The sequence below is a fragment of the Zootermopsis nevadensis genome, unplaced genomic scaffold, assembly GCF_977971745.1.
Source record: "Zootermopsis nevadensis isolate Lab colony 2312 unplaced genomic scaffold, Znev_1.0 Znev_ptg000016l, whole genome shotgun sequence".
NCBI lineage: Eukaryota > Metazoa > Arthropoda > Insecta > Blattodea > Termopsidae > Zootermopsis > Zootermopsis nevadensis.
The window spans coordinates 12572617-12588634 of NW_028259148.1; the positions used below are offsets into that span (position 1 = coordinate 12572617).

At 36.7% G+C, this 16018-nt stretch overlaps 1 protein-coding gene across 5 annotated transcripts; it reads right to left on the reverse strand.

Annotated features, from left to right (window-relative positions):
• Positions 1–611: 611 nt before the first annotated feature.
• Positions 612–15225, reverse strand: Gbeta5 (guanine nucleotide-binding protein subunit beta-5). 5 transcript variants are annotated; one of them, XM_022082221.2, is made up of 10 exons: positions 15149–15225; positions 11433–11584; positions 10198–10334; positions 9587–9705; positions 7976–8102; positions 6684–6827; positions 6457–6597; positions 5151–5247; positions 4806–4972; positions 612–3938 (listed from the first exon to the last, which is right to left on the reverse strand). In XM_022082221.2, exons 2-10 carry the CDS (start codon positions 11554–11556, stop codon positions 3927–3929), a joined length of 1068 nt encoding a protein of 355 aa, XP_021937913.1. In that variant the 5' UTR covers positions 11557–11584; positions 15149–15225; the 3' UTR covers positions 612–3926. The 5 variants fall into 5 exon arrangements, with proteins under 5 accessions (XP_021937913.1, XP_021937912.1, XP_021937914.1 ...); XM_022082220.2 differs by having other exon boundaries at positions 15071–15203; XM_022082222.2 differs by lacking the exon at positions 15149–15225 and adding an exon at positions 14758–14960.
• Positions 15226–16018: the final 793 nt, after the last annotated feature.

A 16018-nucleotide genomic window follows, 5' to 3' on the forward strand; every position in this document is an offset into this window, starting at 1 on the left:
ATAGCTTTCCATTGACAATATTACTCAATGAGTCAAAATAGATAGCTTTCCATTGACAATATTACTTGAGTCTTACAGGTAGTTTTCCAGTGATAACATTACTCATGAGTCATACACTCAGCATCCCACTAGTAACTAATTAAAAGCAACACCCTCCAAATGTTAGCTGTAATTATGTGCAACCCACTCATAACATTACTTTTGGCCCATAGAGACAGCATCTGAAAATTATACATAAGGACCTCTCATTGACAATTGTAGTGAAGGATCTTACAGACATGCTGCTGATAGAAAGCTTTACACAATGTCCCACTGATAACGTTACTTGAGTGGCTAAACAAAACAGTGGGTATAATTGTAGCTTAGTAACATCTCTAATGTTTATAAAGAAAACTAGTATGAGACTTCAGGTTATCATGGCAGTGAGTATGGAAATGTCTGTGTTCTGGGATTTTGCATCATGCAATCTGGTGGACACTGACTTTTCAGAGAAGCTTGCTGCCGCCAGTACCAGGGTGATGAGTGCCCTCTGAATTGTCAGTCAGTATCTACCAGACTACATAGTGTACCATCCCCAGAAGACCTTCAGAACTGTAATGATTCAGCACAAGTTTTAATTAGATTTGTCAGAATCTTTATTGTAATACAAATTTACTTTGTACATAAGCATTTTAATTTCTATATTGTAACATTCTTTCTGGTAACACTTGGAGTGTAACAACATAATACAACTTGGAAATAAATTCTTATCAGATCTCTAAATGTAATGTGCAGTGAGTCTGGAACTTGTGTATTATACAAAAGACATTTTCAGATCAGCATCCTGAAGAATGCAGATCAGGTTTCTAATAAAGGTGACACACATTTTATCTTCTAAACACAACTATTATATATATAAATGCCTATTACTCTGGGCAGATTTCAACAAAGCATCCTTTGATTAGATTGCTTGAATAAATCCAACCATATACATAATTTCTAATATATAATTTTATTATATATTTTAAATATTTAATCTCATATCAATCGTAGGAGTAGGAACAAAAATTGAGATTAGTAATTAACTAATTCTGCAGAAAACACTTGTATATCTGGAATAAAACAGTACTATAAAATGAGATTTCTAAACAATTTAAAAAGATTAAAACCAGAATACTGGTCAATTGAATAAAAATTTACTTGGATATTATCCATCGTCTAGTAATAAAACGTAAAACGACGTTTCGGAGATGGGGCTCTATCTCCGTCTTCAGGTTCCTACTCAGTTGGGCCCACTAGATAGAGCTAATCCCTATCTCCGGACAAATTAAAAAGTGAAAGTCCCAGAATAAAAAGGCATTACCACACCATCCATCCGTGGGACGCAAAAGAATAAATAGTAGAAAACAAAATTCATAAACACGAATAAAGCCAGAAAACAAAAACTCACAAAAGCGTACCTCCTCTGGAGGTACGCTTAAAAGAACACAAATATAATTTCAGACAGGGCCTGCTGGAGAAATCCAGATTGGCCCAACATGCGTACGAAGAAGATCATCATGTCTGTTGGGATGGGGCCAAAGTATTATTAACTGAATCCAATACCATCTACAGAAAATACAAGGAGGCGGCACACATGGCACTACTCGCCAATCCTATCAGCCAGCCTAGTTTGGATTTATCTCCTATTTGGATACCTGTCATCTCCGAAGAAATCCAAGTTGGGCATCGAGTTTCGTATTAATATTCATGTGTATTTATTCCCACCTTTTGTGAGTTTTTGTTTTCTGGCTTTATTCGTGTTTAACGAATTTTATTTCTACTATTTATTCTTTTACGTCCCACGGATGGATGGTGTGGTAATGCCTTTTTATTCCGGGACTTCCACTTTTTAATTTGTCCGGAGATAGGGATTAGCTCTATCTAGTGGGCCCAACTGAGTAGGAACCTGAAGACGGAGATAGAGCCTCATCTCTGAAACGTTGTTTTACGTTTTATTACTAGAAGATGGATAATATCCAAGTAAATTTTTATTCAATTGACTCTTCACCATCGTCAAGAAGTTTTAGATTTGATACAGAATACTGGTAATTTTTTATTCTATTTTCGGGTGATCTAAGACACTGAATGTTTAAAAAACCACATTCACTACCAGACATAGAAACATTTCTGTGCCATTAGATCCACTTGTCATGCCAGTTTAATTTAAATGTGCACAACAAGGAATATTTGATTTTATGCTGAACTGCATTGGATGTAACAAAAGGCTAATTGGGGGGGAATTCAAAACCTGAATGGAAACATGAAATTTAAAGTGTACGCTAACATCTAAATGTTTCGTGACCATGGGGTGGTAAGAAGAGAACACTATGAATTGGACTAGAGAGAACAATGTAAGTTTACAGATCATAATATCAAGTTTGTGGCTTTTTGTCAATTTGAAAGCATCATTACTATCCACTACCAAGAAACTAAAAGGGCACACAATGGGAAGATACTGAAGAATTTTCATCCACTGACCCATATAAAATGGAAACAATGTTGGAATAACAATAATATTAGGTCCCTGTTCCAAACAACAATGCGAAATTAACATGTCACTGTATTTGGAATTACAGTATTTCATGGAAAAACTCTGAAAATTGCAGTTGAGTTGTTAGCACTCCTACTTTATGTGCGCTATCATGGGTTTGAATCTGAGCCTAGAGGCTGGTTATCCTGACAGATCTGCTACAGCATTCTACAGTACCTTCATGAAAAATTCTGGTATAGTACCTTTAAACATGTAATGACCATGTAATTCATTATCATCCATCCAATGACACCATGCAAATGAAAAACATTACCAAACTAAAAACAAAATAAAGTCAGCATGTGCAATGTCGATACTTTTTCGGTCTCGTACGTCCAAACAGCAAGCAAACCAATATAAGTCAACTGTTAGTCAATGAGTTTCCAAAATTGAGTTAGGGAGTGAAGGTTGTATTGAGGTTCCTTGGGACAATGAACCACAAAAGATGAGGATGAAGTGGTCATGACAAATTACAAGGATTTATCCTGTTATTCATCTGGAAGAACACGTACACAATGAAAACCTGTTAGAAACGCTGGTATAATGGCCAAGATACAAACTCAGACCTCATACATACAAATCGGATATGGTGCTCAGCCAACTTACCCAGTTAGATGAACTTCCACCAGCAGCTTGACATGTTTAAAAATATAATACTCAATGTCATGTTCTTATAGTACATTTAACTATATAATAACTTCAACTGTATTAACCCAATCACCTCTCATTTAAATGCCCCTCTACACACAGATATATGGTCAACTGCCCTACCAAAACATTCTGCACGAGAGAATGGTGTCACATCCACAAGTCAGCATCAGAATCAGGGGATTCTGAAGTCATGTGTTTCTACTTTTGACATATGTTTAACTGGGAGCCATCTATGAATGTCTAAACGAAATACACACACAGTGACCTGAATTTTGTCAAAAGAGTTGAATGGGTTAACTAGATAACACTCATATTAAGATAATGATAAAAGACTTTCTAAAACTGACCAACATATATGAATATGGCACAAAAGATCACAGCATCTCCATTCAGTATATAATCTGTAACACCAAAGTCTAAACTATGTAGATGACATAAAATTAAACAACAATCTCATCTCCACACACACTACTGGTAGCATCGAGAACAGATGTGCGCAAGATTGTAACATGAAATATCATCAGCAATATCTTAAAATAAAAAATCACAGTTTGTGCCTCACCATGATAATATCCAATAATACTATGAATTAAATATAAATGTATAGTGAGCATGTTCCTAACAAATATATTCTAATACAATTCTTTTTAATCTGGAAGTGCTTAACGCCCCCAACAAAAATGACTTACTCTCTTTGGTATCTTCAAAAGATGCCTGCACCAGCTCAGGCCCACACCTGACACATAAATAAACATGTAAATTAATAAACTGAAACAGCATACGTCACAGTACAGGAAACAAACCATGGTAAAGGAAAAGTCGATGCTATAATTAAGAGCTACATCATGAAAAAATACAGGGCACATGGCTGCAGAGCGCCGCAAAATCCTAACTTCAGCAGTGTATTGACTGACACAAACAATGGCATCTGAATTTTGGACACTTCTGCGCATCTACTGTCATGTGCCCTCGTCAGCCAATCAGCTTTTAGTCACTTGATGCATGCTTGTTTGGACAGTTGGTGTACAAGGGTGGTTCAAGGTTGACCTTCAAATTTTTCTTTTTTATAAGATATGTCTGCACCAAAATGACAAAATTCCCTCTGTGGCAGCTGGTGGCAACACACGCATGGCCACACCTTTGTATTAGAAACAGCACAAAATGGTGTCAGATCCCGTCACTCAATGCGTAGAAAAGCAATGAATGTACCTTCATATTCTGGTAAAAGAGAAAGTGAAATTGGCTCAAATTCTCAACAGGCGAAGTGCACAGTACAGCAAAGATACCTTATCATGTGCAAGTATGTGTGATTGGTGCAAAAAACTTTCCGAAGGATGCGAACAGGTCGCTAACTGACCACATGGTCCCATGCAGCACAAAATCTGTCACAGATTTGAACATTTGTTCTGTTGAGGAGGTTATTTTGGATAACAGACAAATTGAAGTGTGTGATATTGCATCCACAGTGTACCTAAGTGTTGGAGGTGTAGAGACAATTATTAACGAACAATTATTGTTCAAGAAACTGTGCTCACACAGTCCCGATACTGACGTTCGACCAGAACCCACAATGTGTTTCTGTGTAAAAAAATTATGTGATTACCCGTAATGTGCAATCCCAACTTCCCGTAGAAAGTGCCGTCCCATCTGGTGATACCTGGAGACACGATACTCTGTTATCATGCCCATAAAGCAATGTCACTCGGACACACTTCAGGGAGTCCCATACATTGACAGTATAGTCATTATAACCAGCAAATAACAGACGTCCTGCAAGAGAGTAGAAAAGGTTATATGTACCATATTCTTCAAGCAAATATGCTGAGACCCTGAGAAGTAACAAATTTACAGCGGTCATTTTTAAAAATCAGATGAAGTATACAGATAAAAAGTAGTACCAAAGCAGAAGTCATCTACAACAGCAAGTGCCCTTATAAAATCAACTTACCACTCACTGAAAAGTCCACAGAGTTTACACCAAATATTATACTTTCCTTGCTATAAATTGCAACTTCCTTGTCTGCACGAAGATCAAATAGTCGGCACTACAAACAGACAAACAGAAACGATTTTTAATGCGTGCAAAATGATCTCAACATTTATTCTTAAAACTCACCGCAGCAGCAGTAGTTGAAGATTGTATCACAGGTTATGAATTGAAAAGTGTACTATAGACGGCTGTCTCCTGGGTTATAGTGCCCTGTAGTCTGGTATAAGTTTACCAATGTTTCACAGGTCCTTGCTGCCTCCATCATCAGGCACCGATGATGCAGGCAGCAAGGACCTCTTCAGACTTACTGCCGTGAAAACCCCAAATCCTACAAGGTGTACTATATTATGACTAAAGACCAAACAGGCTTATGTTCACACCTATTTCAACAAAAGCCAAAGTAAGTGACCAAGAACAAAAATTATTGGAGGCAAATTCCTGTTTTTAATATTACATTTCTTTTCCCAATTTATCATGGTAGGACTAGCACGCTATTTTGCAGGAACTACAAACCTTAGCTGGCCGAGAGTTGCATTTTACATGTGATATATCAGCATAGTTTTAAATAAACTGCTAAACCAGGAGTTAAGTTTGTCTGACAGTCCTGTAGAACAAGGCTTTATATCTCGTACTCCCACATAATAAACATTAAGAAGTCAAATGTAAAAACAAATGTGACTTAATGTAAATGTTTAGGTACAAAAGATATTTTAAGCAATACAGATTAAAGAAAATGGACAAGACTCATATATCATAATTAAGTTTAATATACAATCTAATATAACGGTAAAAATGACCACTTCCAAGAGACTTCGACATCCCTACTGAGGCTACAGTCTCACTGCTATGGACTTGTTTACTGTGGTTTGAATGCCGGCAGGGGTTCGAGTTTTATCTTTGCCACATCCAAACCAGCTTTGAGGTCCATTCAGCTTCCTATCCAGCGGGTAGTGGTGGCTTTATCTGTATGGGGGAGATGGCAACTCTACTAATGCTGTTCATGGTGTGACATAGATAACTTTACCATGAGTCTTTCACCACTCTCATTATGAAACGATATAGTCTTATTAGTACACTGCAATGTCCAATAAACTATTCCAAATATTTATCAGTATCTAACCCATAAAAAATTACATTTTGTTAGCCTACTGAATAGGCAGAACTGTAAATTTCCACATTTTATAACAAAACGAAGACACTGCCCTGTTTGCATGCACAACATGATGCATAAAAAAGTCTTTCGGAATTCAAATCAAAGACCAACCGTTGAATCATCTGATCCCGTGGCCACTGCATCACCACTTGGGTGAAACTTGACACTATTAATGTCAGACTGATGCCCTTCAAATGACTGAACACACTGGCCAGTTCTCATGTCCCAAATTAGAACCATTCGATCACAACTCTGAAAGAATATTAAAATCATTAAAACCAATTTATCAGAAGTCAGCTGTAGCAATAAAGAATTTTAAAATGCAATAGGGTTCTTACCCCTGACACGAATGTGTTTCCGGTCTCTGACGGCGCTAAATCTAAGGCCATAACATCCCCTGTGTGCCCATGAAAGTTCTGAAGCAACTGACCCGACTCCACATCCCACAATGCACAAGTAGAATCTCCGCTGCCAGTCAGAATCTGTATGGATGACAACGCAATAAATTACCTTGCCATGATCCATTGCACTTGAGAACTGAATCCAAAGCACGTACCATAACAAGATACATGACTGTCCACAATCAAAATCCCAATGGGAACAAGAATAATTAGGATTTTACACTCTCAGTGGCTGTCTGCTGGTTTATAGCACCATGTAGTCCACCCTGATGATTGAGGCAGCAAGGATCTCTGAAATGTTGGTACACGTCTACCAGACTACACAGTGCTATAACCCAGAAGACAAAGAAGAAGAAATATGATTAAGAAGTCTTCAAGAGAGAGGAGAACAAATTATGTAAAGTGTAATAGTCAACACAACAAATCATGATGAATTTTAGCAATCTGGAATGGCAGTGTTGACAAAGAGTAACATCTAATTCACACTTTTATTTTTATAATTAGTTTTGCTATCATACTGGATACTGGGAACGACCCGTTCTTCAAGTGCCTGAGCACTGCGGGTCCCAACTTTTCGTTGGCTTGATCTATAGACGAAGGATCGGCCAGTCGCAAGGCCTGTACCTGTATACAGGACAGCACAACACAGAAAAACGCGGAGAGACATCCATGGCTTGAGTGGGATTCGACCAAGCGGCAGAAGGCCCACGCCTCAGACCGCGCGGCCACTGCAGACCCCTTTGCTATCATTCTATATGAATTTGCTTTTTAGGTTAAAACTTAACTTCTTTATTCCAAGTCCAACAAAGAACTGGTATACAGATGAAGTCCCAACTGCAGACCAAGGGTACCATGATAAGATGGTTCCTTAGCCTACGAAATATCCCAACTATACGTTGACCAATAGTGGAATCACAACTGACGGAACAACCAAAGCACTTGGAGGATAATGTAACCCAGTGCTACATAAATCCCACATAAATTGTCCTGGCTTTCATAGAGACGTACTGGCTCAGTCAAAGCATTACCAATCGTTAACATACGACTTAAATAAATTACTCCGTGGGACTGAGTCCTTGTAGAAAAACTGAGTCACTCAACTAGTTTAAAAATTCACTACCTTTTATGGAAATCATATGTTCATAACCACATTGACAAGATCTCACCACAGGTCCTTATAAGGTGTAGGTAAATTCAAACCACACTTCTCATGTTTCTAAATAACAAACCTGCTGATCAGAGTTGGGAAAAATGCAGCATGACATGTAACTGGTATGAGTTCCTACAGTCTTCTTCTTTGTTGACACATCTTCTTCGAGACTTAAAGTATAAACAGTCACCTTGTTGTCCAGTCCCCTGACAAGAACAAAGCACAGTGGTTGAACATATCCACCATACACACATAAAAGAAACTGCTTACTGCCTTCATCATCAGAGTGAGATGATAATGGTGGCAGCAAGTACTTATAAAATGTCAGTAAACTTCTACCAGACTACGTGGTGCAACATCTCTACACTAATAATCAACGAGGAACACGTGCTGTTCAGTACATCATGACACAAATAAAAAGGCTGCTTACAGGTGGCCAGGGTATACTTCAAAAGGACCAAGGTTCGCCCTCCCCAACCATGGAGGCCCTCAGCTGAAGAGATTCCCACCCACGTAGCAGAGGCCTTCAACCAAAGCAATCCCGTCCCTCCTGGGTTCAAATCCCAGGGAACCATCCAAACAAAATCCTTTTCATGACAGGATAATCTCTCATCAGCAGTAACACACCCTACTTTGAATAGTCAAGGCTACTGCCGCAAAATAACCCCCCATTAGCGTAGACACACCACCGTTTTAATTGTAAGGCTCTTTTTTACCATTTCCAGCAATGTATTTCATATGCAGGAATGGTGTTACCTAGCAAGAGATGATGTCTTGCACTTGTGCAGGACTCTGCCCTTAGTTAGCTTTTTGGTTGGTTGGTCACTGGGATACTGGGAACGACCCGTTCTTCAAGTGTCTGAGTACTGCGGGTCCCAACTTTTCGTTGGCTTGATCTATATACATTCGGTAGGACTCCTTGGACGAGGGATCGGCCCGTCCAAGAAGGCCTCTACCTGTACACAGGACAGCACAACACAGAAAAACGCAAGACAAACATCGATGACTTCAGTGGGATTCGAACTCACGGTCCCAGTGACCAAGCAGCACAAGGCCCACGCCTCAGACCGCGTGGCCACTGCGTACTCCTGGTTGGTCACAAGGTAAGTATTTAGTAGTTCATGGTAACAAACTGGACACTTCTTAACACAGTCAAAATCTTGCAGCAAAGTCTGTTTTATGTTAACACACTACTACCAACTAGCTAACTGATTCTTATTCTTATATTCTCACAGATGGAGTTAAATCTAGCTCTGCAACTTTGACTTTTTGGGGGTGAGCTGCATTGAGAATTATCCAGTGTTTCGGCAACACTGTGTTATGTGTAAGGAGTGGATGATTTTGGTTGATTTTATGGTGCTGATTAGCGGAGCACGTGTTCTTTTCCCACTGGACAGCAAACCACTCTTCTGCTCCACCAATCAGTATCATCAAATCCAATTCACTAGTTATTTCCTGCTCTATATACGGCTTCCAAGATCACCCGACCACTACACATTAACCCTGAATATGGAAAATGCAATGTTTGCAGAAATGTTGGATACAACTCAACATTTTACATGGTTCACCCCCAAAAGCCAAAGTTACTCACAGCTAAACAATTTCTCAAATAAAATGCCATTATATACTTTGTACTGTTCCATTCATTGCACATCTCAAAGTTCAAAATTCTAATATGAAATGAACTGACCCACAAGCAACCAAATTTCCTGATGGTGCGTACGCACACGCCATCACCCATGTTGTAGGCATAGTGACAGCATGTTCTTTATTCGTCGTAAATGCATCCCATATTATCATCTTGCCATCCTGAAACATTAAACCCCATTATTATTACAACTGGCCACTAGAAGGAAACTGATATTCCAATTCCCACAATGTTAAAACTGATCAGACTGAGGCTCAAAGACTGCGCAAAGTTCCACCATTGATTAGAATAATCTTCCACATCAAACATATCCAGCACACTGAATTCCTATGAAGCAGGAGTGTTGACCACTCGGTGACGTTTGGCGACAGCCTTCATAATAAACTTATCCGAGAAATGAGGGCAGACATTTACAGCAATTCTGTACAATATCATCATCATCATCTATGGTGCTTCGGGCCATGACCTCCCCAACTTACAATATGGTAATCCAATCCTGCCACAACTGCAGCTTGGAGTTCCATTTTTTCACAGTACATCCACTCAGTTTCTCAGCTTTAAAACATGTAAGTTGCCAGACCTGTTACTAATGACTAGTGCGTTCACAATCCTACACAAGGATACGGGTACAACAAAATAAGAAGGTAAATTACCTGAGATGACGATACAATGTGACGCTTATCAGGTGACCAATCAGAGCAAAGCACTTTAGCCTGGTGACCTTTCAGAACACGACGAGGCTTGATATTAAGGTAATTAATCACCTCGAGCCGTTCAGCTACTGTAGACACTGCAGTGAGACACAATTTCATTTTTCATTCTGTAAATGACTGCATAAATTCCATACAGCAAAGACAGAGAATTTCTGATGGTTGTAACTAATGAACTAAACCGGTTAAGAAATTATCTGCCTTTCATGGAACCACACTGTTCATGACCATGTTCACAAGAGCACACCACTGGACCCAACACATAGCATAATAAGTTAAATTACCCACACACTATTTCTTTAACCTCAATTTTAACATAATTCACCAACCAGGTCTAACCTCCAAGCTTCCTGACTAAAATTCTGTATGCATTCCCAATCTCTACTATGTATGCTATATATCTTGCACATCTCATTATCCAAAAAAATTTAGCGAAGGGTACAGAGTTTGAAGCTCTTCATTAAACAATTTTTCTCAGCATCCTGTTATTTAATCTTCAGGTGTCCAAATTTTCTCCTCAGCATCAAGTTTTCAAATAACCACAATCTATGATTTTCCCTTATGATCAGAGATCAGCTTTAACACCCATACAAAATAACAGATATAATTATAGTTCTGTACATTTTAATCTCAACATTTTTAAGAGAAGATGGGAAGACGAAAGATTCTGGAGATCTTCCTGAATTAAAAATATCTTCTATTTCTTTGTAACTGCAATTTTGAAATGTTACTAATGTTCCTAGATATTTTAACTCTTCCACATTTTTGAATGACTTCTCATCTACCTTTATGATTTCAGACGCTACACCGAGAGTAACACTGCTTGCCTACAGACGGCATAAATCCAATGGACATCTGAATGACAACATATCAAAATTCTGCTATATCTTATTTGGCACATGGCCACAACTATAAAATCACTTTAAATTTACTGTGCACGTAACTGATTTCCTAAATAATTTCTTCCCCCTCGCTATCAGGTTTACTTAATGACAATTTCTAAACTGCATATGTCATACGACATGAAATAAGAGACGGCTGAGAAATATTAATTCTTTTCAGAATTTGGACTCAGGCGGTAATAAATAGTCCATAATAGTGAAATTTTCCAGAGTTTTCCTGGAAAGACTGATGAAAATCACGCAAACCTAAGTTTTAAGAGTCATTATCTTTCTTACATGCAACATCATTTAATTTCTGTCTCTCCTCTTCAAGTTTTGCCTTCAAAGTTTCAGCTTCCTTCGAAAGAGCCTCAATGCTCTCTGCGGGACACTGCGCTTTAATTTCTCCAACAGAAGCCATGATCCTGTAGTTCTGACTTATACAACACCTGTAAAGAACGTTATGAGAGCACAAGATGTAAAATATCCTACTTTGTATGCAAACAAATTTAAAAATAACAATTAAAATAAAAAGTTAAAGTTGTCCCTGCATCTAAGTACAACTCCAAACGCCATGCAGGTACAGCAGAAGTAAAGTTCCACAGAATGTTAACCTCAGTGCTAGACGAAGATGAATGACCAGTTTTGTAATTTGTCTGTGAAGCCCACAAGGAAAATGCCTCAATTACACTCATCTGGATAGTAAATAAGGTAGGTAAGAGAAACACAATATTGAATTTATCAGCAATTCAAATTTATGGAGGAAATTAAAAAAAACAACAAAGCAACCTCAGGACAATCTCCCAAACAAGATTCATATTTCACTCATACTATATAAAAGAAGAAGATAGATTAAAATATATTAAAATTGTCCGTCAATCACAATAAAGTATTATAAGATAATTAAATGGTCAAAATATTATCCTTTGTTCCGTATCGAGTACTCGATTTACATATGGAACATTCTCGACATGTTTCGGCTTTCATAGAGCCGTCATCAGGTGTATGTTATAAACTCTTGACTCAATTACTAATTTTTAATTTATAATTTTCTTTCATTTCTTCGTTTTTCACGTAGTATCAACATTTGTTGTTGTGTTATATATCGTTGATCCAATCGTATTGTCAGAGTGATGTTAATGTTGCGTATATTGGTCAGAGAAGTAATATTGAAGTTGTAAGCGGAGAGATCAGAAGTAGGCTGTATCGGAGCGAGGTTGGTTATTGACTTATAAAAGAAGAAGAGTTGACAATGACATCACAATTCCCAGCACACATTTGTGTGTTACTGAAGATGTGGTTCTTGATACTGGACAGTTACAGACTAGTATACACAGGTATAAAATTAAATGTATCAGTACCAAGTCAAGAATCAAATACACACTCACATCATCTACTGTCACACTTCTATCAAAATTAATGTCTTATTTATGCTTACTACACAAACAAAACATGACATAAAATAATTAAAAATATTGCATATTAAAAATATATTAAAATTGGCCGTCAATCACAATATAAGATAATTAAAAGATTAAAATATCATTTTACGTTCCTTATCGAGTACTCGATTTACATGTGGAACATTTACGACATGTTTCGGCTATATATAGCCGTCATCAGGTGTTATATTATAAACTTTTTAACTGAATTACTGATTTTTACTGATATTTAATGATTTTTAGTTTTCATTTTTCTTATCATGTTCTCGTCCTTCATATTGTATCTTCATCGGTTGTTGTGTCACATGTCACTAATATGATTGTATTTCGTAGTGATGTCAATGTTGTGTTTATTAGACCAAGAAGTAATATCGTAGCAGTATTAGGAGAGATTGGAGTTATACTGTATCGGATCATTAAATATCAGTAAAAATCAGTAATTCAGTTAAAAAGTTTATAATACAACACCTGATGACGGCTATATATAGCCGAAACATGTCGTAAATGTTCCACATGTAAATCGAGTACTCGATAAGGAACGTAAAATGATATTTTAATCTTTTAATTATCTTATATTGTGATTGACGGCCAATTTTAATATATTTTTAATACTTAATAAATCACAATATGACGCATCTACAATATCTTAAAAATATTGCATTAATGTATCACAACAGTCTTATACAACATATATCATATACAGTAATTACAAAGCTCAGTTATGGATAAAACAAATCATGCGGTAACGGAGCAGATCACCAATACAGAACAAAGTTATTACTTATGTAACTATAAGCAACAAAACAAACAGAAAAATAACTGTAACAGTCTACTGTAAACAGCAGTGAAAATCGAGGAGACATAACAATAATGATACTACAAAGACATAATGCATCTGAATAAGACAAAACAGCAAGGATATTAGGTTATGTTAGTCACCTGGAAGGCACACATAAAATCCAATGAACATAAGCACAGCAAGGAAACATATCATTTGTTAACAGATATATAAAAGTATAAATTATATAGTAATTACATGAGTTCTAAATTATAATATTGACTGTATTACATTCCCAGCAACTGAAATCATTATCAGTACAACCCATACATGAAACATCAAGATCAGATATTTTATGTTGCAATGTAGCAATTAGGATAAAACGTCCATAATTAACTGGAAAAAATACAATCTTGTAAACCTTTAATATGTTTATTCTATGTACCCCTGATGATGGCACAATTTCTGCAGAAACATGTTAATATTAATTGTAATTATATATTATGTATGTTGTATAAGATGGTTACATTGCATTAATGTGAGAGACTGTATATAGTGACAATAAATTAAAGATTTAATTAAAACTAACTTAATCCATCACCAAATTAAGATCTATTACCGAAATATAAACATACATCCAAAAATATGATAAAATATTTGTATGCAACTTTTCATTATATTGCAAATTTACCACCATGGTCTATATTTCTGAAGGTCAGATAACCCCACTCACAACATTCAATTCTACCACCACCACCATATACCTTATTATATAAAAATAGAACACAACATAACATTGCATTACATATACAAGCAGCCCACTTAACTACTTTACACATGCTGTTGTTGTAAGAAATACTGAATAGGAATATCAAGGCCACTGAAAGTTACACTTGTGTAGGCTACAGGTGATGTTATGACAAAACTTAATAAATCTTCTGTTTTAACCTCACACTTCACCAGATAGGTGAGTGAAGAGAAACAAATCATGTCCCTGCCAGAACTGAACCTCACCCGCTATCATGAACTCTAACAATATTGTTGCAAGTTGGCAAAGAATTAAATAAAAAATATTATTAATAAAGGCCACTGAAGTGTCACGTTTTTTAACTAATTTATGAACAACTATTTTAAGGTGCAATGAACAGAGTACATATACAGCACCCAAGTAATTTTAATAAATTATTCTCTGAACAAGTTTTGTACTAATCAGTGAAGCATGGCAAGATGGAACATAAGGGTTGTGCTCTAATTTTGTCTCCACACGCTAGACTCATCGCTACTCACATGACAGCATGAAAATACCGTGGTTTATGTTATTATTATTGTTGTTACTGGTAGTAATAATTTGGTAGAAATAAATTTATCACAAAGGTGTACGAATTTTTGTTTTCCTACCTACCGTATCTGGCAACAACCCCATCAGAAACAGCAGCACTGTCATCAGTTGCAAGGAGAATTTGTTTGTACACATACATGATCGCAATTTACATTGGTAAAATTTCAGGATAAAATATAAACAATATTACACATTATCGACTCACATTAACTATATAAATATACAACTATAATTATGCATCACAGAACATTTCATGAACATGCCCTATTCTCCATATAAGTTGTCAATTACAAGTTTCTGTTACGTAAATACATTCTTTCTATATTAAACATATACCTCTGCGAACTAAAACTACAGCTAAACATTAGACTGATACCTCGCAATAATTTCAGCTGGAATTCAACACAATTTTCCCTATTTAATTAGTAAATAAGCATTATTGGCAAAAACACACCACTCTTCCTGCAGTCCATCTTCACTGACATCGTCAACCTACGGACGAATCACAGATTCTAAAACTGTAAATGGAAAGCACATGGACGTCGATGGCTGCCGGTTGACCGTCTTCACTACAGTCAATCAATGATTGTATAGTATGTTAGTTACCTTTTACATAAAGAATATCCTACATCATAGTGATGTTACAGTGTTGGAACAATTTCCTTCGATATCACTGTCTTTATAACAATAAGCAAAACTCTGGTATGATATTCCATAAAAAATGCTACTTCTGGAAAATGCTGACTCGTGCCCTTTTGATTCACATGCATTTATGCTGATGACATGGTGATGGGGCCAAAAGATAAGAGAATTGCAAGATCTGGCATTTTGGCATTTGGTAAAAAGCAGTAACCTACAAATCATTAAGTACAGAATGATGCATATGAATTTTAAAAAGGGAGTCAAAGTGACATGATGAATCAAAGAGTTTTTAAATGCAATAGAAGCTTGGGTGATGAGCTGTGTCAGAGTGGAAGATTTTATTGCATTTAGTCGCTGCAAAAGCCGTAAGTCTTACATTGTTTTAAAATAGTTTTCTCTCTTGGGTACTTCCAGACAACAAGCACGCGCATCCAGTTCATATAATGCAGTGGTTCTTAACCTTTTTGGCACTGCTACCCTTAATCAAAATAAAAAATAAAAAAACTTATTGCCCCCTCCTTTTGTAAACAGTAATAGCCCACATGGCTCAGAACTGCTGCAACAGACGAAAGAATTGTGATTACTTTACTTTTGTTTTCTTGTACATTATATTGAACAAAAGTGAACACCTACAGTATTTTACACCAAATATTATGTTCAATATTCAGAAAACTATCAGATA

Coding starts and splice junctions, on each gene's coding strand:
- Gbeta5 (XM_022082221.2), bottom strand. CDS start 11,556: ATGGCTTCTGTTGGAGAAATTAAAGCGCAGTGTCCCGCAGAGAGCATT. Junction 10,335..11,432: donor GAAATTAAATGATGTTGCAT/GTAAGAAAGATA, acceptor GTCTCACTGCAG/TGTCTACAGTAGCTGAACGG. Junction 8,103..9,586: donor GGAAATTTGGTTGCTTGTGG/GTCAGTTCATTT, acceptor TGTTCTTGTCAG/GGGACTGGACAACAAGGTGA.